The sequence below is a fragment of the Scatophagus argus genome, chromosome 14 (assembly GCF_020382885.2).
Source record: "Scatophagus argus isolate fScaArg1 chromosome 14, fScaArg1.pri, whole genome shotgun sequence".
In the NCBI taxonomy this organism is placed as follows: domain Eukaryota; kingdom Metazoa; phylum Chordata; class Actinopteri; family Scatophagidae; genus Scatophagus; species Scatophagus argus.
The window spans coordinates 16,937,719-16,965,462 of record NC_058506.1 but is presented as its reverse complement, the minus strand read 5'-3'; the positions used below and the strand labels follow the sequence as shown (position 1 = coordinate 16,965,462).

The 27,744-nt window shown below is 41.2% G+C and overlaps 1 protein-coding gene across 8 annotated transcripts in view; it reads right to left on the bottom strand.

The window, feature by feature from the left end:
* rapgef6 (Rap guanine nucleotide exchange factor (GEF) 6) overlaps positions 1 to 27,744 on the bottom strand; it is a 131,769-nt gene that overhangs the window by 78,372 nt on the left and 25,653 nt on the right. For 3 of the 8 annotated variants that reach the window (XM_046409887.1, XM_046409888.1, XM_046409889.1), the window contains exons 1-2: positions 2,812 to 3,801; positions 1,638 to 1,655 (exon numbers count right to left, since the gene is read on the bottom strand). In XM_046409887.1, the coding sequence (XP_046265843.1) occupies positions 1,638 to 1,655; positions 2,812 to 3,384 (591 nt within the window). In that variant the 5' untranslated portion in view covers positions 3,385 to 3,801. Of the gene's footprint in view, positions 1 to 1,637; positions 1,656 to 2,811; positions 3,802 to 10,459; positions 10,530 to 18,284; positions 18,555 to 21,317; positions 21,402 to 24,827; positions 24,885 to 25,762; positions 25,834 to 27,744 lie in introns of those variants that run through there. The other 5 variants (XM_046409892.1, XM_046409893.1, XM_046409894.1 and 2 more) reach the window with 5 other exon arrangements.

The following is a 27,744-nucleotide window of genomic DNA, read 5'->3' as shown; positions in this document are numbered from 1 at the left end:
TCTGTGTGCATGTGTGTGTTCTTCTCTGTTTCTGTGCAGAGCATATAGATGTAAGTGTGTGCTGCATGAGTCTGAGACATTAGTGAATCCCAGTGGTCTGTTACGGTAGTGAGGAAAAGCACAAGATCTTCTGTCTCTTGTCTGGCTGGAAGAGGAATCAGGTTTCTGGATCAATAGGAATCAATCACAACCAGTCATAGTAGGAAGCAAATAAAAGAAGTAAAATAAAATCATTAAAATAGAGCTGGATTTGATCAGCATGTTATCTTTCTCTGCTACTAAAAAAAAAAATCATCAATGAATACTCACTGGTGTGATGTGCACGTAGACACTGTATTTCCGTTTACCTTCTGCTCATGACAAGAGAGATGCTACATTTTCTTTCTCTTTTTGCATCATTTCTTTGGACTCCCCTCAATTCATAGCTTCAGGAACTTAATTCACTTGAGGGCAAGCCATTAAGAGAGAAAGAGAGAGAGAGAGAGAGAGAGAGAGAGAGAGAGAGAGGCACCAGACACTAGTGCATACCAGTGATAATGGATTACTGATGTCATTATGGTTTAATAATGCCCCTAAACAACATCCTCTGTTTCAGTGTGTGTCTGTGTGTAAACAATGCACAATCACAGCCTGCCTAACATCCACCCGTTACCATTATATCATCACAAATGGGCAGCCACCAAAGACACATAAGAAAAAGTAAAGAAAAATCATTCTGTGTCTTGTGCAAGAACAAAGGAGGTTTTTATGACTTTTTCATTTGCATTTAGCTGCTCCAAACAGTTATCTGCTCTGCTTATTAATGGGTTTATTAATTAAAGACAGAGGGAATGTCTTTAACTGACTGAAAGATCAATCAATAAGCACATCTATTACTTCTTAATAGTATTAGTATTTAGGAGAACAAAAATATCTCAGCTCGTTAACATTCAGACATATGGACAAAGGATGATCATTGATATTTTTTTGTCTATTTCTAAGATTTAATCAAATTTTCTCAATTAAAAGATGCAATGTTTAATTATTCTTGTCCTTGTTTATTCTTTACTTTTTAACTTTAATTTTTCTGTTCTTGCCATTTCAGATGGTAGTATTGGACAACCACCAGACTGTGACATAAGACATGGGAGTTTCTCTACTAACAGTCACAGTTCAGGGCAACTGACCTGACTGTTGGCATTATGTGTCACCTAACCACCAAGAGCACACTGCATGGTAAGAGAGATAACGACAGCTCTGACGTCACACAATCACCTTATGACTGAGGGAAAACCTACACACGACATTGACAACCTGACTTTGTCCCACCAGGTTCAAATGTCAAAACAAAATGCCTCATCCTCCATTTGTTAACCAGTCAGTTGTTGTTCCCAGCATGCATCTGTTTATTCCCCGCCCCCCCACCTTCCTATCTGCCACCCACAGTGTCATGTGCATGTGTGTGGCAGCCTCAGAATTACCCGCTTTTCCCAACATCGCCTATTTCTAAACAACAGGTGCTCATACCAGGAGTGACTCACGTACACATTCATACACACACAAATACACACGTAAGCCAGACACATCAACAGAACCCTGACTGATTGTGAAACGAAGGAGCGGAGTCAGACTTAAATGTAAATGTAACTCTGTCCTACCTGGTTGGTGACATAATCCTGAAGACAAGAAACATCAGCAGAAACATGAAAAGAGAAAGAGAAGAGAAACAGTCATAAAGAGACAGTGTGCAAACTCTGTATGTCTGTGCATAGTGAGAGCAAAATGGGTACAGGTTAGCATATCATGTTCTTCTAATCTATATACTCATTTAATAAAAGAAATGGAAGAATGTCAAGGGCCCTATTCAGTCACTTAGCAATGACCAGAGTATAACACATGTCATGGCACTATCATCTCTTGCATTAGTGCTGTTTTCTTTTGTCCCTAGCTCATTCTGCCCTCCAATCTTGAATGAAATTTAATGCACTAATGTGATTCTCTGTATTTCCAGGACATTTGCACTTCTACAATTGTTTCTGTCCTGCTTCTTGGATAGTGTGCTGTGCTAGCTGGCACATCAGAGAGGTTAGCCTTTACAAAACAAATGCAATTACGAAACTGAACGTCGTTTGATTCGGGGGACGCTGAAGGCTAAAAAAGTATAATTTAAAAAAAGTGGAACAACCGCCATGAGACTACAGAGGCACACAGGGTCGGCAGAGGACGCTTTAAGCTCTCCATTAAGCCCCTTTGTAACGCCCCAGGGAGCTTTGCAAGAGCTGGGACAAGTGTGTATGTGAGTTAAGTACTTAAGTTTGTGTGTGTATGTGGCTTTGTGACTGTGTGTGGCAAAGCGTGGCTTCTTGTGATTAGTCAAAACTGTAACTGACACACTGCTGGTCTGAGTGATCCTATCAGAGGGAGGAAAACTCAACCTCATACACAGGGACAGGCGTGCGTGCACACATACATACACATACGGTTTCAATACTTTTCTTACACAGACTTTGTCTGCGACCGTATGAGAGACCTTGTTTGTTTCTCTCTTACAAAACACCCATTCTATGGCATCTGTAGCCTCTCACTGCTGAAACATATGAAAGCTAACTAACTGCACATGTTCAGTAAACAAAATCAAATGTAAACGGGCATAAAGTGTAACTGTGTTTGGATAAGTTACTTACTGCTTCACATTGATTTGAAAGCAAACAAGCAGTGCCAAACAAGTCATTATGCTGAAACAACAATAACTATCACAACTGTATTCAACACATAAACGCTGCAGAGGGTTTTTCGTTATCTTCTGCTGACAGTAATGGTGTTCGCTCCTACCGTGGTACAGCTGGCGGGTTCTTGGCCGTCTGTGATGAGTTCCCGCTCTCCCCGGGGGTTGACCCTCCTGAAGCGCCGTCTGGACCTCCGTTGGGATCCCTCTCGCTGCAGAAAACCGTCGTCCCCCTCGCTGCCGTTATCCACCTGCAATGCACAGTCAACACAGTCCTCAGAATAGCAGCTTCTACGGGATCCGTTGCCACGCTCTTCAGGTGTGTGGGGACAGCTGGAAGACTGTCCCTCTCTGCCTGAGACCTGTGAGCACGGCTCAGAGATGCTGCGTTTTAATAGTTCAGACGTTTGGATGTTAGCAGTCGAGTTCAGATTTGTAAATTCCAAGTTCTGGATCGCTACTTCCGATTTATGATTCGTACAATCCAAGTTTAGGGTCTTAAGTTCAGTTAAGTTCTGAAAGTCTGAGTTGTGATCCTTGAATGTGTCCCCTTCCTTTTTCTGTGGTTCTGCTTCATGCCCTGGAGCTTCTGAGATCTGGTCCTGCTCTTCTGCTGGCTCCTGGTTGAACATCCAGTTCTTCCAGAGCGCAGAGAGCCGGTGCCAGCGGAGCACACTCATCCGGACGCAAGGACGCGATCAGCACAACAACACATAAAAGCAGGAAATACCATAGGAGGGAAGAGAAACACCAGCAGGGAAATAATCCTACACAAGAGATGAATAGAAGTGTTTCATCCAAATTTTAAAAAAAGAAGGTCAAAAATCCTGAGGGATCCCGCACCATTACATCCTTTGGGGGCAAACATTCAGAACAAGAGGAAAGAAAAGAACCTAACTAAATGAACCAACAAATGGATTCTCTCTCTTCTTGTCACAGATCTGGTGAGAGTCGTCCCGCTTCTGAGGGCAGAGGAGCTGAAGACGGAGTTCAGCTGCTCAACACGTTGCATACTGACAGAGTTACTCACATGCTTTAGTGCTCGCTCGCCGTCTCGCAGTCTGACACGCGCACAGAGCAACACTGAGCCCAGAGTTTCCTCCAGGAAACCGTAAATACACAAATATCCTCGCCAGGCAAAAAAAAAAAAGCAAAGCACACAGATTCCGGCCATACAATTCATTCCCCGTAGGCTTTTTGTGCCGTTGTTGTTGTTGCAGCAGCAGGAATTTGTTTTCTTTCTCCACTGCTTAATGTTAAGTAAGTGAATGGCTTTATTATGTCAGTAATGATGATGTTTACAAAAAATTCGAACTATGCTACCCAACCTTGAGAAGACACGCTTTGTTTCGATTTTGTACCCCAGCTGTTTTGTTTTTGTTTTATTTGTATTTTCCCCTCACGAATGAATGTTTTATGATCAACAGTTTGGTTCCCACCTCTAAACCTTCCTGTTACATGATTTTCTTCAGAACTGTTTTCTTCCAAACATGCACTCCACTGAGTAAACACGGTACTTTAGACATCTTTAAGTATCAGTCGATTGCAGCAGAACCGGGGATACTGTCCAGCAAGCTCACGTCTTATAGTCTTCATCCTCAGCTCACAATTTATCAGATTTCTCATATCCTCTTCTGGAGTCCACCCCACATTACCTGTCAACAGACTCTGAGTCAGATCAGTGCAGTTCCCCGTTAAGTGAACTCTCCTGTATGCATATGTTAATTCATTCATTTCAACAAGATTTTCTTTGTTTGTTATTCCTGTGTGTTTATTCATCTATCTGTTCCCATTTTGCCGGGATCCACAACATGTAATTCAATTCTTCTCTCTCGACCAACCTGTTACGCTTACGGGTTTATGGTCGGCATCTGCATCTTAAAGACGAACTGGACGATTCGTCATGTTCTGAAAAGTGTGCCCCCATGTTTCTGTTTGCCTGGTCAGAGAATCACCGCCGGTTGCTCAGCCCTCCATTTTTGTCAGTGTGTGTGTCTGAGAGGCCAAACTAGAAAAAAAAATAACAGCATTCATTTGTTGTGTTCCTAAGTTTCATTGTCTTGCTATTCCTCTTTTTGTCTGTCCCTCTTTCTCTTTCACTTGTTTTTATCATTTCCCTTCCTCTGCCTCTTTTTCCTCTTTCCTCTGTATTTAGTTATGTAATTCATTACATACAGGTTTGTTGAAAAGTTTACTGGTATAAAAGACATTAAAGGCTAAATTTACAGTTATAAGCTATAAAAGATAAAATGAAGAAGTGGGATTTTGGTATGAAATCTTTCAAATATACTTCCTCATTCTTTCAACTTGCCCATTTGAACTTAGAGTTCAGCAATGTGCTTTGTGTAGATGAGCAACATTTCATCACAGCGTGTTTTCACCAATACAATTGACAATTGTCTGCTTTTTTCCCCCCCTCAAGTCAGTCAGCTGTATTCACTCAGATCTTAAAGAAGAATCAGTCACAAAAACTCATGAGGAGATGTGACGAGTGTCTGTAGGCTTGCGCTGAGAGGACGGTAAAAGCTTACGAGTTGAAAGGACTGAAATTTGTGCGGTCTGCCTTCCTGTATTCCCACATGTACAATAACACCCATAATACCTAAAACCCATGAAAAGGCTAGAATTATATTTCTCAAAGGCAAACCTCACAAAAACTGAAGTCAATCAGGTAACAGCTTTTAAATAAAAAAATAACAGGGACTATGGACCTAAAAGATTTTCTGTCCCAGCTGAAATGCGACTCAGCGGTCTCTGTGAGTTAAAAAAGACAGAGCAAACTTACATGAGGGAATTCTGCTGTAATATACTGAAAAACTACTGCACTGTGAGTAGTTCAGCTGTAATGGGCTCTCAAACAACTGCATGCGGGATAGTTCAGCTATAAAACAACACACAGCAGTTGTGAAAGGGGACCAGTATTTCTTATCGATGATGCTCCTTCACACGGCCAAAAAATGCCATCTCGCCTCATTATAACGAGCCTCGTGAGACAGACAGCCTGAAGGTAATACACCCGAAAAATGTGTATGCGCCTCTCTGGCTGCTTGACCGTGTATAAACCCCTCCCCCCATCTATCCCATGACCCCCAGCCAGTGAGAATTCTAGCCTTTACGTTTCTGACTGACTGTCACGGCCATAATGTGACCATATTTCCTGTTTCCTCTGTCCATTCAAATATGTGTGTATGTGTGTGACTAACAACTACTCATCTGTCAGTTTACATTCCTCTTAGTCTGATATCTGATGGTTTGTCTCCCGTTTTCCTTTTTTTCCCTGTACTGAGTCACGTCTTACTCCCCTCTTCCTGCTACTCACCTCTTTTCACTACTCTCCATTCTCACAACACACAGAAACACACACGCACGCACACACAGAAACAACCCCATCTTGTCAGTCTGTGAATGTCACTCCTATCCATCCTGTGACCAGACTCATGACGACAGCCAGAAATTATACTCCCTCTACTATTCCCATGGCCCTAATTAGCTGATTGGCTGCAATGCAGTGTGACTAGACCACAGTCCCTCTGCTCTTGTGTGCTTATGCATTTATCTGGAAGTGCGTGTGTGTGTGTGTGTGTGTGTGTGTGTGTGTGTGTGTGTGTGTGTGTGTGTGTGTGTGCACTGGTTTTCCTGCCATTTTTTGTCCTCAGTTTCATAGTGATCATCCAAGAATTCCTTCATTTATTTATTTATTTTGATCTCTGAAGGCATCACTGATGATAAGCACCAACTCTTCAGAGAAATCATTTGTCACGCAACCAGCGTCTACGGCGTCTTTTTTGGGAACACGGAAAAAAAATGTGCTACTGTTTTCTTTGTCTGTCTTTGTCTATTACCATGCAAGCTGACTACCTACCACTTTCTCTTATTCATTCTGAGCAAGTCGCTGCTGCCTGAAGCCTAAACCTGCATCAACTACCGCACATCAGAAGGACTTTTACTAGAGAAAGTCACACCTGACAGCAAATGTAAATACTTTCATTCAGCAGGTGTAGATTGAATGGCAACTGCAGCAAAAGTGGAATATTATTTTATCTAGACAAAATAGATTTGCACTTAACAGATGAAAACTGGTGAAATCACTCCTTAGCATTGGGAAGTTAGAACATGTGAATCTCTTGATCTGAGATTGTCTTGACTTGACAACAGAGGCTAAAATCGATAAAGAAAAAGTCCTAGACTTCTGTACGCCGTCACAAAATGTATTGCAGAGGGAGCTTCTTTTTGTCTCTATAACACAATGTCATTTCTCAAAGAGGCTTTCTTGAACTGGCCTATATAAAAGGCTGAAATGTGCTCTTGGGGTTTTCTGTTCATATCTTATGGCAGGGAACAACACCTTGCATTAGTCTTAGATGCTGTCAGGGCCTCATGTGAGAAAGTAGCCCAGCACTGGAATAACTGTGGGGCATCTGCAATATCTTTTTTTTGCTCTGTGTACAACACAAACCTGTCTAAACAGATAGGAGGTAGTCATAATCTGCCAATTGCAAAGATGACATATTTACCTGACCATGTTACAACTCTGTATTCTTTATGTTTGAATGGAGAGGAAGGTGTCATTATTAAATCTGATGAAGTTCAACAAGGCCTGAGACAAGGACATGGCTTCATATTCCAATCCACAGTGTCTATGAAACATCCACATGTAGCTTATCATTATTAGTATTATTATTATAGTACTGTACGTAATTTTCTATTTGAGATTTGAAATACAACAACACTAAGGCAAATTCCTTGCACGTGAAAATTTAAACCTATTTCTGAATCCATGTATCTTGGATTTTAAAGTACTAGCAGCCTCTGACTTAGTGTTTTGTACTTCATTTACTTCCTACTTCTGTCTGATACTTCAGATCCCACCCACGAGATCCTGCTGTGCTACAGATCATTAAAAGGTGGACAAAACAAGGATATTCTTGGCTATTTACAACAACAAGATAACAGAATTTCATTTCCAAATCCTGACACAAAAATGCAAATACTTAGAAATAAAAACAGACATGTCCTTGTGTGTAGAAAAACACCTCATGTTTCTCCTTCAGGCTCTGATCAGCTGATCTAACACTCGCTCCTCTCTTCCATCACCTCCAACATTTTTCTCCTCTCTTCCAGGATGACGAACAATGTGGATGATTTAATACATACGAGGTTTGTTCCATGAGTCACTTGTCTTATTATTTTTTATTATTTAATTCAAAGCGATTTCACCAACCGTATTTATAACATTTAATGATGTTTAAACAAAGACAGAAGACTTCCAACTAGTCCAGTTTTTACTATTACACCTTACAACATCTACAGCTCTTATACATCAAAGTCACACAACTTTAAAAAAATGCGGTGACTCTGTCACACACTCTGTTATCAGTCTAATTTATCTGGTTGTCACAGTTCTTTAAATGTTGCAGTCATGCAAGAGACTCTTAGTTCCTCAGATTAGCTGCTGCATCTGCTTGATCTCTGAGATTATCTGATCAACAATTGCTATTCGCTGTTAAATTGTTTTGTTAAAAGTGTGGTAGCATTGCAAGCTTAATTATCGAATAACAAAATGATTGATTCTGATGTTTTAGAATATATTTTCATTGCATGTATGTAATCATACGTATGAGATTAAGGGAAAAGCTTGACATTTTTTAAATCTGCTTCTTTTTCTTCTTTCTTGGCAAGAGTTATATGAATGGCTCAAGACCAGTCTCATGGGTCAAAACATGGACCTTCTGCCTGCAGCTTGCTAAATTAGCTTAGCACAAAAATTAGAAACAGTTAACCTGTCTCTGTCCAAAAGCCACGAAATCCACCTAGAGGAAGCTCCCTAATCAACATAAATCTGGTTTGGTCAATTCATACAAGAACTGGGTGTAGAAAAAAAACATGTATCTACAACATTTAACCCACCATGTTATATATGTTATGCTTTATACTTCTGCATACAAAGCGTTTTCAGCTATGCTAATATGCCCAAATTGAAAACTAAAATTCAACAGTCAATTAATACAATCAGTTTTAAAATTAAAAAAAGTTTTTCAGAGAGTTACTTTATTTTTCTCACTGAAGTAGTAGTAGTTCAAAGCAAAACTTGTTAGGTCATTATTATGTCTCAAAATGGCGGTAGAAGTAACAAGAATTCACATGAAAATCTTGCATATTATTGCCTCAGTTTTGAGTGAACAGAGGGACAAACTAGATGGATGATAAGGTTTCATAACTGTTCCCTCGGGCTACAGTAATGACGGTTATGCAATTCTGTACAATCACAGTAACACAAATCCTAAATGAGGGTTTCTTAAAAATTCTGTGCAGACCATTGCAGGGGATTTCCTGTCACATCTGAGAGTCCCTTTGACCTCGCTGTTACAGATCAAGGATTCAAGGGGACACAAGGTCAAATCTGTTCAGGGTTTTAAATCTCCTGTTCAGTAACTTCACAGGAGCCGCTGTGACCTGCTGCTTTTTGTGTAAAACCTCAGCTTCAAAACTTCTGCTGCTTATCCTGTCTTATCCCACCTGATTCCTCTAGTCCCTCAGACACAGAGACTCAGGAGAGCAGGAAGGACATTTATAGAAGCACTGCGACCTTGTGGAGGCAGACAGAAACACATGACATTTGTATATGCAAAGTATGGCAGGCTAAACTTAAACCGAAGGAGTTATTTCAGATATTCTTGTACGTTTAAGAAAGTGTTTCACCAGCAATCATGCAGCTCCATGGGTCTATGAAAACTACACTGGAAAAGGAAAGTTTTAAGACATAACACGACTATGACTAATAATGTGGGTTTGACAAGAGTTTCATTATGCACCCTGTCACAAAAGCTACCACTATATTAAGGGATGAGCTGTTACAGATCTTACTGGCTAAACGGAGACCCCCTTTTCTGAGCGCAGCACAAAGACAAAGAGATGCTTTTTCACTCGTTTCCACGCATGAGGAAATAATTTTCTCTGTGACAAAAAAACAAATAACATGAGCAGTCAGAAACTCACCAACTCCAGAAGACACGCTATAAACAGACTTGAAGAAATTTGCCAGCCCCTACAGAGTCCATAATAAAACACTCTCTGTAGTCTCTGTACACTTTTTTTCACCTTCATTTCATTCCTTACAATGTGTGAAACATAGGAAATAAGAGAGCTGGTGACATGCATCTCAAGCATCACATAGAAGCTGGTTTTAAGCAGCTACTCCTAAAAGGAATATCTGATGTTGGGAATATGCAACTTTCTAGTCCTCAGATCCCCACTTTCTAAACATAATTTCCATTTAAAACGATCGTCTTATGTTTGGGCCAGCAGAGTATATAAATATATATCGCGTGGTTAAACCCATTTGAGTACTTGGATTTTATTTTCTTATGTTCCTGGGCTTGAACATTGCTTCATTTGGTGTTTTATGTTGTTAATGGAAAGTGGTTTGGCAACACGTCCTGCAAGTGAAGCTCATTTGAATTTGAATTTGAGGATGGAGATGAGGCGCATAGAGAGAGACGGGAGAGGTGACAGAGGGGAAGAACAGACATGGGGGAGACAGGGAGGAAGAGGGGGACTGATGAAAGAAAGGGAGAAAAACGATGAACAAGAGAAGAGCCCATGGGGGGGGGCAAGGTGGCACAGACATCAAATAAAAATGGAAAAAAAGGGATGATATCAAAGGACAGAGATGGGGAGACAGAAGAATAAAAAGGGAGTTACTTTGGGGGAGGGCAAAGACAGATACAGAGAGAGGAAGGCCGTGTTTCTACTCACCACAATCATTTCTGACGGCTCCAATGTGATGCATTCACAGCCTCGTCTGCCCCCCAGCTGCTTGCCAAAACTGTGGAGAGAGCAAACACACACACACACACACAGAATGAGGGTTAAAACTGAAACAAACCAAAAGCTAAGACAAGACAATTCTAACAAACAGACAGTGGCAACAGATGCAGTCAATCACATGCGCCCACCCACAGACAAACCACAGCATCATACATCAGTGAATGAAATAAAAATTGAAATGTCATAGAATTAAATGTAAAATTGTACCAAGGGGTTGTTGTAGATAATGTACAGTATGTCTTCACACCACATGAGAAGTACAGCAACATGTGCTTGGTGCAACACGTAACATATAAGTGTCTGTTTACCCGAAGATTGTCTCTAGATTCAGACATCAACATTTGGTAAAGACCACTTGGCTTGTTATGTTTGGGCCAAAGCTGGGGCTGCTGTTACACAAAAGCGATTCGTGTTGCATCTGGTTCACAGCTACGTGCAGTTCAGACTTCACATCACTTTCATTACACAAGACAGTGAACACGCATTCAACTTTGTTCCTTCAAGCCGTTTCAACTGTACATTTTAAAGGTGCAGTGAAGAAAACTTTCTTCTCTTTTACTTTACGAAACCTTCCCTATCTGTGAGAGACACTTAACATTTAGACTAGCTGTGAAACATACACATATGTCTGTTGGTATTAGAGCAGCAAAGTAGACTCAACAACTTTGTGGTGAAGGTCTGACCACCGAAAGAAAAGAGCGTCGATCAATAAGCCTTCACGGTTGACACATCAACGCAACTGCACAGTCTGCAGAGGCTAAAAAAAGCAATGAGCACATAACCAGCTGTGATCGCCACATAAATATAATCCTTGGTAAGACATGTCAGGAGTTAATACATTTATACAAGTCTCCTGTTAGCAGCTAGCTGGTGCTGACATTCATCGTTAAAATCGATACATACAACTGACCACAGACATTATAGTTGGCTTTAAGCAAACTTGCACGCATTGTTTGAGTTACAGGGACGGGTTTTAGACATGACACATAAAACGGAACAAAAACTACTCACAAAAACTAAACTATTCACAAAGGTAAGGTTTTTGCAGCATGTGCAGTGTCACAAAAGAGAATGGAAAATGATGATGATGATGATGATGATGTCACCATGTAAAACTGCTCAGTGAATTTAACACACTGAGCTTTTAAAATGTCAAGCTGCCTCACTCACAAGGCTCATTCTGGTCTGGCCACAGTCACGATGAACCTACCGTGTTACCAGTAAACACTTTTTTGCACAGTGCGAGTCTTTGTCTGACAGGCCTCACAGGTTCAGCTCCAGTCAGCTGTTGTGTCCTCTGACAGGCTGGAGGAGAGCAGCTGATGCTGCTGTGCGACCATGTGGGCTGTACTCTGTGCTCTAACGCATCACATGGAGAATCGGCATGATTTGTTAGTTCGCTCTGAGAACGTGTTTGATGACGGAGAAAAATCCTTTTTTTAAGAAAAAAAGTTCTCTTTACAGCCCATCTCTGAAGGACAAGAGACACCTCTATCTTTCTCTCTTTGTTTGTCACACTACTAACTGTGGCTTTTTTTGTGAACAGCCCAGAACGACAGCACTTTTGATTTCCGATGTCTTGCGTCTCGAGAACAACTTCTTTTGAACTTGACCCTTATAACTCGAGACATTGTGTACATGCACACCTAATACCTTAAAATACAAACCTCATGTCTTTACTCCATTGTTACCATGAAAACTCCCTCAACATTTATGAAAGTTGGCAAAAACTTCATGTCGTCTGAATCATTGAAAAATTCATTTTGAGACTTGTGGATGCAACACTGCATGCAGTCTCTGCACGTGCTTCTCCAGCCTGTCTGTCGACATGTGAGAGTACGAAAAGAAAAAAGTGTCTGAATGCTGGGAGACTTCTTTGCACATATCATGTCTGTGTTTATGCATATGCTAGTTGTGCATGTCTCTTTGTTTCGCATGCATGTCTAAGTGTGTCAGTGTGTGTGTGTGTGTGTGTGCGATACAGCTCAATCACCGTGTGCGGTGATCCCTGAGAGCAGACAGGCCTGTGAACATGTCTCCCGCCCTCTGGCACGCTAAAGTGGCGACTCAGCATTGTTTAAAGACTTGAGGAGAGGCTGGTTTTAATTATGGAAGCGTGCTGAGCTGGGAAACAGCCAACTTTCACTCTCACATCTCCTCTCTGGTTCCATTCTCACACGGTTTCTTTGCACAGTTGCTCCCTCTTTCCCTCTGGAGATTTTTGCTTTCCTCAGTTATTTCTCTCATCCACTTACAGTCATCTTTAACTTTTGTCTGCTTCTTTTTTCCTTTGTCCATCCCACACTATTTCTAAATATTTCCTTCCCTTTAAGCTTTCTTTGTTGTCCATGACTCCAGGGCATTGTTTTTTTCTGCTGACCGTCTACCTACCGTATGTCTACCACGCCATTCACTTTCATTCATTAAGCTTCTCCATCCTCTTGTTCTTCCTTTGCTTCTTTTCTCACGTCCTCCTGTCAAAATTACTTCTCTTTTTTTATTTTCTCCTGTTTTCTTCCTCCCACTCCTCATCTAATTTTGAATTCCCTTTCATCCTTTCCTTCCCTCTTCTTACTGTTGGCCCTTCCTCTCTCTGCGCCCAAAAAGAAGCAAACTTTCATCTCATAACATCCTTAATCACAGTTTCACACCGGCGCAGACTCTATTCTCACAATTTCAGCCTCTTGATTTAGTGCTCAGATGAAAGCCTGTCTTCATAATGTGCTCTGATGAGGGAGACAATGATGAAAGTCTTTTTATGTCTAAATTGGATGAGCATATATTCTTCAAACAGACAGACATCCTATGAACTAGTATAAGGAAGCAGTTATAAGAAATAAAAGCTTTGGTGCGTCACACTGATTTCTGTGATATCCACAGTTGAAGAAAGCTGCCACTGGACAAAAACTACACTGATTTTGTTAATCTTTGGAATCTTCTCCAATTCCAGTTTAACTTGGACCACATTAGCTGTGACTGGATTTATTGGACACTTAGCTGCCAACATGCACTCAGATGCACCATGTATCCACATGTTCGGACTGTTCAGAAGATTCCCCAAATGAGGTCAAAGAGAGGTCCACCTTAGAGCATTCATCTCTGCTGATACAGCCTTAATGCTTTTTGCCAACACAGTTAAGGTTAAAAGGATCATACCAGGGTTTCTACAGAAAACCAAGTTATTCAGTAAGTTTACAAAATATTAAATGCTTTTCGTGCATTAGTCAGGTGAATTCAGGGACAGTAAAAGCTATTATCCATTTGCATTGAATTTTCTTATTTTAGTATAGCACTGAGAGAGGAAAAAATAATCAAGCAACTGAAATGAGGCAAAGGCTTTTAACGTGCATGCACTGCTATTTTTTTGCTATCTGCATCAATTAATCAAATTTCATTTTATGTTTTCAGGAAATTCTGCTTTTGCTTCCTCCCTACGTGCAGGTCAGAGGTCAGTGTCAGCTGCAGAAAGCATTCCCAGAGCTGGGGGGGTTTACTGTCATCTGTCAATGACATGGCACTGAGGACACATGGGATACAACACCAGGTCCAGCAATTAAAATTCCCCAAATTGTTTCTCAGCCGCGAGAATTGTGTGTTCTTTGTCAGACCAAGCTTTCTGAACTGGTTTGATCAGAAAAACAACGAAACAACACACACTGCTGCATCACAAAGCCCTGTGGGTGAGCGAATTAATACAACAAAATTCATTAACAGTTTATACACAGTAGCTCCCGCCAGAACATGAACACCCAGGTGTGGTTTCGAGAGCTCCCAGGGAGGAATGCAGTCTGCTGGGCTCAGAGTTCTCTCAGAGCCCTTAGCCTGGAGGTCAGCCCGACCCTGACAGATCTCTCCACACTCCACTGAGGCGAGACGCATGGTCCCTGTCAGCGCCGCGTAAAGCCTGCCAAGCCTGTCTCCTCACCCTCACTGTGTGTGGGTCTCTGGGTGTGTGTGTGTGTGTGTGTGTGTGCGGGGTGGCAAGACAGGTTGCGTGAGATAAATAAAGGGAAAATACTGTTAGATGTTAATAGAGGAGTTGGAAGAGAACTAGGGTTGTGTGTCTACTGTATATGTGTGTGTTTGTAGGTGGACAAAAAAACGAAAACAAATCTCAGCGCAGTGTCCCATGTTTGCTCCTTTCTCTGACCTACTGTGTTCCCGCAGAAGCAGAAGAATCAACAGACTGAGTCAACTCTGAGTTTGCGAGGGTGTGTGCGCACATGTGTGTACCCACCATGCTGCTAATGCTGCCACCCTGACTGACTGAGATCCGATACCTCTCTGTTGGCAGCTGGTGTGAATCTGTGTCTCACAAAGGAAACAAGACAAACCTCTAAAACCGCACTATGGCTACAGATTTACTCTGACAAATAAAAGTTGGCTTAGAGTTTCATGAACATGTCAAACACACAGACAAACATATTGACCATGAATCACGACTTCGGTGTAGAGAGTTTATCCTACAAGTTTATCTACCCAGGAGTTCCTATAGCGGTTGTAATGTGCATGAAAAGTCCGTTGTGTATAGCTGTATATATTACGTTTTAGATGCAACCACTGTTTTATAAATCTGAAAAGGAAGACATGGCATTTCTGTGTATATTATTTCATTATATAATTTAACTTATCAAGAGAGTAAAAAGCTAAAAAGACTGGAATTTCTGGTGCTGAACAATGAGTGAAGCAACATTTAATTACCTAATCAACTAATCGCTCACATCCTTAGTTCAGACTTCCCAAGAATATCACATGAATGATGATGGAATCATCATTCTAATGCTTTCCTGAAATTACACAGCAAAAAAATAAAATAAAACACAGGATCCGTTTTCTTTAAGACCACACCTTGGCATCGGCACAGTATGTGAAACCTACTATTTCAAATGAGTAAAACAATTACATGTGGGACCCTTCACCTTCACTAAAAGCCTTAAGTGATCTACAGCTCTCACGGCAGCATTTGTCGGGTGATCTATTGCTATTTTTCAAATAAGCCATCTTTCTTTGGAATGGAAACGTCTTCCCGCAGCACTGAAACTGTGCCTGTGCTGGATTTCAGCAGGTGATGATTTCTCTCCCCTTTTTTTCCCTGCAGAAACAAGTTGTTGGCAGAGGGGAGAACAGGTTCAGCCCTGGTCCAGTGACAGCTGCAGCACCCGGGGCAATAAAGCATGACAGCCGGCACAGAAACTAAGGCCCCACACACACACCCACCCACCCACACACACACACACACACGGACATATATACATATACATATATATATATATACATGCACACACCCTAGGCTTGTGTCAAAGGCCTGGAAAAACAGTGATGTGACCAAGAGTAATACGAAACTGTAATATTAATGAAAGTGAAGAGTCTATAAAACAATAATATCAGAACAGAGGACATGTATATGAGTAAAACACGCTTTGGATTTGGCAACAAATGTAAACTGGAGTTTGCGCATTATATCACAGCGGACAGATTATGTTTTAGTATATTTTCATCATTCTTCTGGTGCAACCAAGAAACACATACATGTGCAGCTGTGAACAGAATGACAGGAGTGCAGTGGAAGTGAGGTCGAGCTCTAAAATGCTCTGCTAGGGGACACACACTGACAAGAGAAAGATGCCATGTAAGCTGCTGGCTTTACACCTGTTGCCTCCTGGGTGGCTTCATAAAGGTGATAGACACTATTATGCAGAAAAATCAGCAGCACATTTACGGACAGGTTTCAGGAGCAGCTACTTTGCAGGCATTCAAACCAAAAAAAAGTGCATTAAAACAAAGCAAGAGGTTGTCTTACTGGCAGGTTTGGTGCTTCAGCTGATGTATTTTGGATCTACAGAAATTTATTACGACAGCAATTATTTTATTTCATCGCATGGTGACCAGTAAAGAAAGAAGTTGAGTTCAAGTTACAAAGTAATGTAAATGAACGAGATGTTACTCTGAATGCAGCCTTGGACTGCAAAACTTCATACAACTGAACTGTCTGCTTGCTCTAAAAGTCTGCACTTCCAGAAAGGTTCGTGTCTGGCCAACAGCGAGAGCTTGACCACCAAAATGGCAATTTGTGTGATGCTGCACAGGAACCTTTGAGAGTGTAACTTTAGTCAAGAGAAAGTTTTGAGAGGAGTTTCAGTCAAAACTCAAACCCAAACAGAAATCCAGGGCCATTTTGGCAACAGTGTTTCCATGGCAATGATGACCAACAGTAAAGAAAGAAAACCGCAGACCACAGTCTAACACACACACACACAAACACACACACACTGATTATTCTACTTCTCAGTTCGGGCTTCTTCCCCTCAGTTTTAGTGTTTGGTTGGCTAACACTGATCGCTCTGACTCATGCACAAGTTAAAGAAGACTGGAGAGCTGGCCGGCAGTCAGCTCTACCGATGGACCACACACATACACACACACACACACACACACACACACACACACACACTCACAACACTGCCAGACAGACTCCGAGGAATGACGTAGTGGATCATTCAGAAACATTACGATTCATTTGCAAAACAACAGGGTGATCAGTTAAGCATATGAGAGCAAAACACTATGGACGACTGCTTTAAATTCCAACACAGTGGGTTTAAGTCTCCTCATAGCTGACGGAGAGATAACCATCCACACTTGTCCGAGCAGACATTCCCTGCACGTTAACATAGATTATCTTGCCATAATCTTTACTCTCCTTCAAAGCAGCAAGTTCCCAGAAACCCTGAACAAACAGAAACTAAGCAGCACTGTGAATGTTTTACTTGTGAGACTTTAAGGAAGTGAAGTTTCAAAGACATTTGCAGCCTATGATAATAATCCTCCCTACAGCATCGTGTTTATATCAAATCCATAACCTTTTGGATCCCTTTATAGAACCATCACTGCTGTAATCACCTGTTGGAGGGCCAGAAGCAATAAAAACTTTTTAAAGTCAAGTTTTAAGTCAAAGAACAATGGGGCTATGAGCTCAAAATTTGATTTGTGTCAAAAGCTTAATTTCTTTACATAAGAGTCACCACTTGATGAAGAACAGCTTGCCTTTTCACTTGAGCTGCAACAATCAGTCAATTAATCCATCAGTCGATCAAAAGTAAATCAATCACTAACTATTTTGATAATTCAGTTAATCGTTTTGGGCATTTTGGCAGCAAAAATGTCAAACGTTTGTTTGTTTTAGCTTATCAAATTTAAGTATTTGCTGCATTTTTGTCACTGATGACCAAAAAATGAAACAAAAATGGAAGTGCCTGTCGAATCCCAACCTTATTCCAACATGAATAACATAACTGAGAACACATACAGAGTTTGGTCGCGCACACAGAATGTATTTCTGGCATTGTTATAACCCAAATCAGGATTTGATCCACATCATTTCCTATTTCTCTCATTGTCTCAGGGTCTCATTCACTTTAGACTTTTTTATTAATGTTTTACTGTAAAGTGAAGACGTCTGTTTCTCTTTGAGATAATTGGTGTAGATAAAAACAGACGGCACACAGGAGTTTTCAGAGCTGTGGGGCCCAGCGGTGGTAAGCTATCCTGCCACAGCGCCGTAGGGAATTCAAGCTATCCAGTTGGTTAGATGATGGCAGGCAGGAAATGGAGCACACAGGGTTGAAGAATGTAGAGGGAAAGAGAGAGGGAGTTTTGAAAAGGCTCAATGAATTAGTCCGCATTTGCTGTTACATTAGAGCAACTGTCTCTTAACTAACAGAACCAAATGAGCAAAAACTTCAAGATCACTAACCGGGAACAGGAATTTTGGGGGTCCGCTTCTTTGAATTCCTTGTGGGTGAAATTATATCCAGCATATTATCCACAATGAGGAGAGGGGGAGTACAATATTCCAGTAGTCCAGGTTTAGATCCAAATGTGTTGGTTTTATACTCCAGCGTGCAAACAAGTGAAAAGTTTCCCTTAGAAAGCAGAAGTAGGTGAGTGTCAAGCCTTTCGGTCTTAAACTGAGGGAGGAGTGTGTGTTTCCTCCCGCTCTACTCTGTTCTGTTCTGTCTGTCTGTCGGCTCCAGGGGGGAGTGTGTGTGTGTGTGTGTGTGTGTGTGTGTGTGTGTGTGTAGCCTGCTCATTTCCTGCCTGGATGTGCTTCTGGGCTCTAGGCAGGCAGGCTGCTAAGGAACACATGGCCAGCCACTGTTCTGCCAGGGGTTCCGCATTCCACACACACACACACACACACACACACACACACACACACACACACACACACACACACACACACACACACCACCCCTACACACGCAAACTCCCTTTGTGACCCTATCCAAGCCACCCAACACACACATACATACACCCTCCAGTCATTTGCAGGGCAACAACCTTCCCCCACTCCACCCTTAACTGTTATCAACTGACCTACACTGGAATGGACACACACACAAACACACACACACACACACACAAACCTAGCCGCCCTGAGGTTATTGATAACTGGGAGTCAGTCTGTGCTTTGTGTTGTTGGTGCTGTTGGATAAACTGCCATATTATCACACAAGTTACTGTTTATCTGTTTCTTCACCACGCCGTACCTGTAAAGTCACTCTCCACTGCACACCTCGGCCTCTATTGTTGCTTTAAAGGGGCCGCAATCAAAAATTTTTGGAAGTTTCAGAAAAATCGGCAGCAGAGACATCTGCCTTCCATCAAATATAATGGCCAAAAAAATACATTTGAAAAATTCAACAGCAGTACTGCTTTCCAAAAATCTTTGACCCAGTTACTCAAGATAATTCACAGATCTTATTCTGAGCAGCCCCACGTAGAAAGAGTTTTCTTTTTGTATTCCTGTGCAGTGGGCAGTGTGCTTCTACTCATAAATGAGAGGCTAGCTAGCTAAGCTAATTACGTTAGCTACTGTTCCGGCTCGACAGAGGAGGACGCCATTAATGTTTAAGCAGATGCATGTTTATTTCTGTGCAATGATACAGTAGAGTTCTGTACAAAATGGTCCACAATTTTCCCTGACTTTCACTTATATCCCCAAGGAATTTGGTAAACTGACTATTCCTCTTTGGGACACAACCCACTAAAAACTGCTTCCTCTACCAGAAAATCCATGACTGGTAGGAGTCCTGCTAATATGAACGTTTGCTGGCATGTGAGACCATACATTAACCATCGTTCTCAATTCAAGACCAACGCCCTTTAACGGGGGAGGCTCTCAGTAAGAAGCTCATAATTTTCTGATTTAGACATTACTGAAAGGCAGGTACTTGCACCCTCCTTTCCCTTTCTGGCAAGTGTTGCTTCTGTTTCAGTCCAACTATAACAACAGAGGGAAGATAAACATGGAACAGAGGGGAGATGTCGAGAAATTTCTGTCTCAGTTTCCTCTATTACAATCAATTCCACTGTTTAAACAGGTTGAAAAGGTTCTCAAAAGCATCTTTTTTGGCCATGTGAGGAGGGGGGATCTGATATGTTCTCATGATGTAGGTTTATCAGATCACATCACGTTCCAGATCAATCTCCACCCAGACCTCAATGACTGCACAAAGTTTCTTCACTGTCACATGTTGAAAAAAAATATCTTTAAATCCCCAACATCAGCAAGCTTTCTGAGCTTTTAGCCTTCAAGTCAAACAGCCAACTAATAATTCTAAATTATAAAGCCTGATTGACATAAGACCTCAAAATTCATGCAACACATTATACCCTCGTCCATCCGCTTGTGTTTCACATATTTGCCCATAATAGACAGCATATTATACATTTTAGTCTTATGCAGAACAACCACATCCTCCAAAATGACCAGATGGAGTCATGCCCTTAAATAGTCTCAGACATCTTGTAAAAGCACAGCGTTCATTAGTTTTACGCTTAATTATTTGTGCGAAATAAAAAACAAGACATTACTTAGTGAGCATTTGAGGTGCTGTGACAGGGCAAGGCCAGCTGTTTTCCCCACGTCTCCAGTCTTTATGCTAAGGCTATGCTAACCAGCAGCTGGATTCAGATTCATAATAGTATAACAGCCTCTGAACATGACATGATAACAACAATCTTCAAAAATGCAGCATTTATCACAGGGCTGCCGTGTTGGGTTGTGTTATTCAGTATTTGCTGGTATGTAAAATAGTAAAAGAATTGTTCGGCTTACACTCATGTAACAGATGAGGTGGTCTGCTTTAAAAATCTACCTGACTGCTCTGTAAGTCTTGCAGTTCAATATGACAAACAAAACAATCAAATCATCATCAATCAAGTTCGTATCAAACCTTAGCCAACACGTAGATCTCACCGATTAACTTAAATTAAATGATCTCTTCAAGGTTCACTAGTTCACTTTTGAGGCACAGAACCTCTTTTGCCTCAGTCAAAAATAAAACAAGCTGAAGGAGGGAAGGATCCACGTGAGATAAGAAATCTGTTCTATGCAGCTCAACATGGGAATACACACACAGTGATATACACATGTGAGTATGTGAGCAGGTATATACAGTACACAGACACTTTTCCCTTAAAGCCTTTTTAGGCCTTGCTTACAGCTTCGTGACACGCTGTGTCCCTTTTCATGTTTCAGATGAACAGGCAGAGAGACAGACAGACAGAAACACACACACACACACACACAAATGCAAGTACACACTCCACTTGACAAGATGACAAGATAGGGTGGCGGCGTCACGTGTAATGTCAGACAAATGCCACCTCCGCTCACGATACATGACACCTTCTTGACACACCCCAATGTGATGCTGTTCTCTTGGTTTCTCCATGTTTGCCTGTACTAATGTGTGTGTGTGTGTTGGTGACTGTTACATACCAGCACCTTGCCAGGTACATGTGCTCCTTGACGAAGACCGATCCAGAGAGCAGGATGTACCAACAGGTAGCGATGGTGTCTGGGCTGGAACAGAGATAAAGAACATGAGTGGTGTGAGACACTATAACAGTCCATCACTGCAGTCTGTGCTTATATTATAAGTTTGTTAAATAGCAGCATGAATTTTAAGGATTTTAAGGACAACCCATCAAATAATGTCAATTACAACAGGTTAAGCAACATATTTATGACCCAGATTGCAGATTTCTCTCAAAGTAAAGCTTACATATTTTGCATTAAAGGTTTCCTTAAGTTAAAAGTTATCAGCTGTTACATAGCCATGGTTCAATTTGTTAGAAAGAACAACTTAAAAGGTTCTTAGGTGACATTATTTTCCAACATGTTGAAAAATGTAGGAGTTCTGAAAAGAGAACTGAAGGCTGTGATGTCTGAAAGGAAATATAAAGTCCACAGCTGAGCTTTGAATCCCAAGTGCTGCATTTCGTCTTAGCATAAACGCATTCTTAGGATGTCAAGCACTATAGAGCCATGATACAATGTGCATCACTGCAAGGTGGAGTGAATCCATTAAAGGCAGGCTGCCGCGCTGAAAGGACTGAAATAAACAGTGGTGAAAGAGTCACGTAATCTGGTCTGTCATTTACTGCAGCTGCAACATAAAAATCTTTTACCTGAACACAAATCCAAAACATTTGTTATGTGACTGTCCACTCTATTTCATGTGCACATTTTATCTATTAACCCCAACACCCAGTCTAATTTACTTCATAATAAGCTGGATATGCCAGTCAGTAGCAAGCCGAGATGCAATCAGACATACATAAAGAACAGACAGTATCTGTGTCCGTGGTTATGAATAGAGAGACTGGAAATATGGACTCAGAAATGGGTTTGAAGTGCAGATAAAAAAGGGCACCATATTGGAGAGAGCAAAGCCACATGGAAAGGCTGTAATGTTTCTGACTCTTCTCTGCTGACAAAAAATTTTTTAGATGCATAAGAAATACAAAACAGATGGACTGGGCTTATTTACCTTCAATGTGATGCACCCTTTTAACGATATCACAAACTGCACAAAGTGGGAGGTGACTTTTTCCCTCAAAATCTCAAAATCAACATGTTAAACACATGTCTACACTTACATTCAAATTAAAGAATATTTAAATGATGCTGCAGTTCAGAAAACCAGCGACTCTCTTCCATGACAAATCACTTCAGTCTGACTGTTAAATCAATCAGCTGTAATAATCACATTTTTAAATATTAATTCCTCTTGTCTTAAATTATTACTGAATAATAATGCTGCAGACCCCGTTTCAACATTTGCTTTGGTTCAGACATTATCTCAGCATTTATTCATATAGTTCTTGGGCTGATTTGTTTGTTGGTGTTGTTTTTTTAATTATTTTGGAAAGCTTAAGTTAAACCAAATTAGTTTCCAATATATCAACACACAGCATCTCAGGTGTGAACCTGGAGGCAGACAGGCAGAGAGGCAGAGAGAGAGAGAGATTCAAAGTGGCCTGATGAGATAAACACCAGCACTTACAGCAACAAGCAAACTCTGAATTCATAAGAACATACTCACATGTATCCACACTGGGACTAAAATTCATCATTATTTGTCTCCATCACTATATCTTGTAGTATCTCGTATCTTTCTCACACTATCCTCCTCTTTACACCACTTGGGAGCAAATCATTGCAGAAGTGAATGCAAACCATATATGAATTATCCTGATCACAACACGAGTCTGACTATTTCCATAATTGGTTTGGAAAATGTGACGGAAATGCGATCAGCCTCTGCGTGGTTCAGAGACAGAAAAAGCAATAGCTGACAATGTCATTAAAAAGACGAAGATCATCAAGCAAAAATGTTCACTGGTTCCTCCTTTCAAAAGTGAGGATTTGCAGCTTCTTGCAGCTATGTGCCAGAAAATTCTGAGGGGACATTTTATAGATTAACCAGCTAATTGGAAAATAACAAAACACAAAAAAAAATAAAACTGATCATTAGCTGCAGTCCTGAAACTGCGTGCATCATTTATCCTGCCATCAGTTTTGTTGCTTTTGGTGTTCTTTATCATTAAATGTTGTTTGATAATAGCAGACTCGACAAACTCAAAAAAGTGATTAGTTTCTTGTTGCATTGTCGAAGATTAAGCGAGACCAACATGATTAACTGCTCTTATGGTTTCATTGAGGGGATCTTGATTGCTTTCATCTGCTGTCTGCAGTGTGTGTGCGTGTGTGTGTGTGTGTGTGTAACAGTTGACTAATTGGACATGGCAGGCGCTTTGTTCTGGGTTAAGGTACTTAAGACTAGACCCCTGGTGAAGAGACAGGAGAGTGTATTGGATAGACAGATTTTGCGTGTGCATGTGTGTTTATTTGATGGCAAATTAAACCACCGAGTGTCTAATGTGATTCCAAGGAGCATGACAATACATCAACATCATGTGAAGCTCTTCTCTCATCCTTTCATCTGTCTCTGTCCTCCCACTGTCTCTCACACTTCCTCCACATCCTCACCTCATCCCTCTCCTGCCTCACTTCTCCTCCCCTCGCTCCATTTTCTTGTCTCTCCTCCCTCTCGACATTGCTATCATTTCCTCCTTCTTTCTCTTTAGCATATTCCCCTCTTATGTCTCCTCCTCCTTTGTAGTCCACTCCTCTCATTCCTTCTCTTTAAATCTACCTCTAACAGCTCTCATTTGCAGTCACTTCCTCCCTTCTCTTCTCATCAGCTGTCCTCTGCTTGTATACGGCCTTCCTCTTGACTAGTCTTCCTCCAGATCCACAATGGGTCATCTATCTCAGAACTCACGTATTCACGCTACAGTTGTCCCAATACCATAGTTTTAAACTTCTATACAATATGAGTATTAAAAAAAAACACACTTAATACCTCTTTCAACACCACAACAAAAAACTATATAAACATAATTATGAATATTATATTCCATTTCTGCCAACAGATCTGCCACAAGCCGAAACTCTGGATCTCGAAAAAGCATAAATGGGGACTATAAAATGAAAAGAGCATTTTTATTATTTTACATTACACAAACACTAAAATATAAAATCAATAAAATCCCTACTTTGTGCCAAGGTCTTGCAAAACCCTAAACTTTTCAGATAATCTATCTCTTGCATTTAAGGAGGTTGAGTGCACTTATTGTAAGTCAACTATGCTGATGTGCCCCTGAGCAAGGTATCGCTTGCTCCAGTGCAGCTGCTTAGTGGCCAAAACTGACAGACTAGATGTTATTCTAGGCCGCTATGAAGTGCAAATGTTAAGGAATCTGAGATTGTGAATCAGGAAGTGTCCCATTTCAACTGGACAAATACTGGTAATAAAAATATAAACAACTCATATTTGAACAAAACGTGCTTTCCTCAGCAGATCTTTGAATTGCAAGAAAAAAGTAAGTGCAGGAAAACATGGCAGAATGCTTCCTGCTCAGTGTGAGAATTTGCACTTACTAGAACAGGATGTGGTTGGCCTCATGTCTCTCATACCTGGCTGTGGTACACATCGACCTGAGACAGAAAGGCAAAGATAACACAATTAACACAATTTTATCTCTCACAATCCATCACATATCCTCTTTTACACTTTTTCTTTTCTCAGAAGGCACCATCATTATGGTCTGCCAGCTCAGAGTGTCAGAGTGACCTATGGCTCAATTGCTTCCTGCAGTTCAACATGCTTTTTCATTTTGTATGGTCTGACTTGTAGCAGAATTTTGCTACGTTTTTGGTTGATTGAACAGAGTCAGAGGTCTGGTAGAAGTAGCTCTAAATCACCTCAGTACTGTATGTCAGCTAACTGGCATCCATTGGTCTCGGAGGCTGAGTTCAGTCCCGGGCCGGCCATGTTCACTGAGAGATTACCGAGTCCAGTTTTGTTTCACTGTTGCCTGCCCTGGTTCTGGTTCTCAGCTGAGTCCCCCAACCCCATGCCCAAAAACCTCCTCCTCCCAGTGGATCACAGTCCAGGCAGAGTCAGCCAGTAGCAGCCAGTAGTAGCTAAGTGAGCTTAATAGCTAATGGCACCTGGTGATATGCTGTCCTCTATTCATTTGGATTATGTTGCACATTTAAGGCTGAACATTTCAAACATGCCTATGTCTATGTCTAAAAAGCAACAAAGTCTGAACTTCCAATGGATGATAAAGAGTGAAAACCAACCTGGCCCAAAAGGCAATTGAAAAGAAATTCTAAGCACTCTGAAACTTGTTTGGGCAGGGTGTGCCCCATATAACAAGTCATGCAGAAAATTTGCCTAAAGGCTATTGTGTTAAGTTAAGTTAATTTGCTAAACTGATACTCTGATTGACAACTCCTTTAATAGCAGCAAATCAAAACTCTTAGAAAAAAGTTCAAAGGTCAGAGTAAAATTTGGTAGAATGACTCACCTTAGCTGATGTTCTCTGAGGTGAGAGAGGACATCCATGTGGTAGAGGTGGCAGTAGATGGTGTGCAGGTCCTGCAGGACACAAAGCCAACAATGTCAACACTAGTAAACATACTTCTATCCAATGAGAAAACAGGAAAAAAGAAAAAATATTAAATGATTTCACACTTCCACCCAGCAAAGGGAAGAACTCACACCCAAAGACGTGATGTGTAAACACGCCGTGGGTGGATGTGAAGAAATTTCATCAACATTCAGTGCAAACAACATATATTTACACACAAGTCTGCAAAATCTGCAAACTACAGAGAGTGTGTTTAGGATTTAAAATGAAAGCTTTTAAAAGATTAGCTCATTGTTTAGAGTGTGTGGAATGTCTCAGCGGCGTGTAAATCACATCTAGTGCTTCATTTTGACGGAGGCTACTCGGACTATGCCAGGCGCTGCCTATCAAATTGACACCCTCCAAACCAGACAGGCGGGTATAGCACTTATGTACACACATGGCAGTGAGACAAGCACAGATATATCCACCCATGGCCTTAAAATAGTACTCTATCAGGGCAAGCTGTCAAAACATTAAGAGGCTGACTTAAGCGCGTGTGTGAAGGGAACAGCTTCATACAAGCATCTGTAGGATCAAACAAACACAGCGGCTGTTGAGGCCACAGGGCAGCTAACAGGTGGACTGCATGGCTGACTGGTTATGCACACACAAACACAAAGACACACACACACAAAGACACGGGCCAGTTCATTACAGGGATGAGTCCATTACTTTTTTCCTTTCGTAAATCTGCTCTATTTTCTATTCAAGTCAAACTGAGGCTACGCAGAATATTCTAAGAACAAAGTGCACAGGAGTTTGTAATAAATCAGCACGTTAAGAGGAGTACTTTGATGTTACGTTCATTCGCTGTCTTGCCAAAAGTTAGATGAGATGATCGATGCCACCCTCAAGTCCGTACGGTGAATATAAAGCCACCACAAACAGGAGCCCAACTTAGCTTGGCACAAAGACTGGAAACAAAGTGAACAAAATCCACCTTTAAGTACCTCTAAATCTCACTAACATGTTGTACCTTGTTTGACTGAGCTGCACAAAAACCAGAGTGTAAATAGAACAATTCACCATTTCACCTACTGAAACTAACAAATCAGATATTACTTTGACTGCAAATTTCTTACTGAAATACTCTGATGTGTACTTTAAGGGTGTGTGTGTCCTGAAATCACACCACCTCAAAGACAGACGCAGAAATTGATGTGATGAAGTGTATGTTTAAAGCATGAAGTGATGAAGTGTATGTTTAAAGCAGCAAATATGTTTCCTCTTATAAATTAAACAAACCCTTTCGGCCTTTTAAATGCCATCTTGATAAGGTTGTAAAAACATTTGCCAAGACTGCAGAAATATGATGAGTTTTCAGACATAGAGATGACAGAGATGAGAGATTGCTGAGAGAAACATGAATAAAAAAAAAAATATCTAAATGAAACACAGGAAGCATTGCAGGGTAGCACAGCAGTTAGGGCTGTCAGGATACCAGACTTTCACTACAGTGTTACTGTGATTATTTTGTCCAACAGCGGGAGCCAGCGGAAGCAGAGGTGAACACGAAGGGCCGGGGAATGGTTGTTGGTCTTTAATGCAATGGACTAACACACCTCTGATGTGCTGCTGGCTCCGTCTGACACAGGAAGGAAGGAGGCGAGAGAACGTGAGTACGCGGGGGAAGACGGCAAGAGGGAGCATGAAAGGAGGGAGTGACCAGAGACGGCGAGCAGTCAGACAAAGGAAAATATCAAGAGAGAGAGACAGACAGAAACAACAGAGGGCAAAGAGGATCACACATTACAGATGAGAAGGTGAAAAAATATATATCAGATGAATACCAGTTGGCCCAGTTTGTTCCATGCACTGTACTGTCACCGGTAGCGTCAGAGAGAACAGATTCATTTATAGTGCCATGTATACAGTGA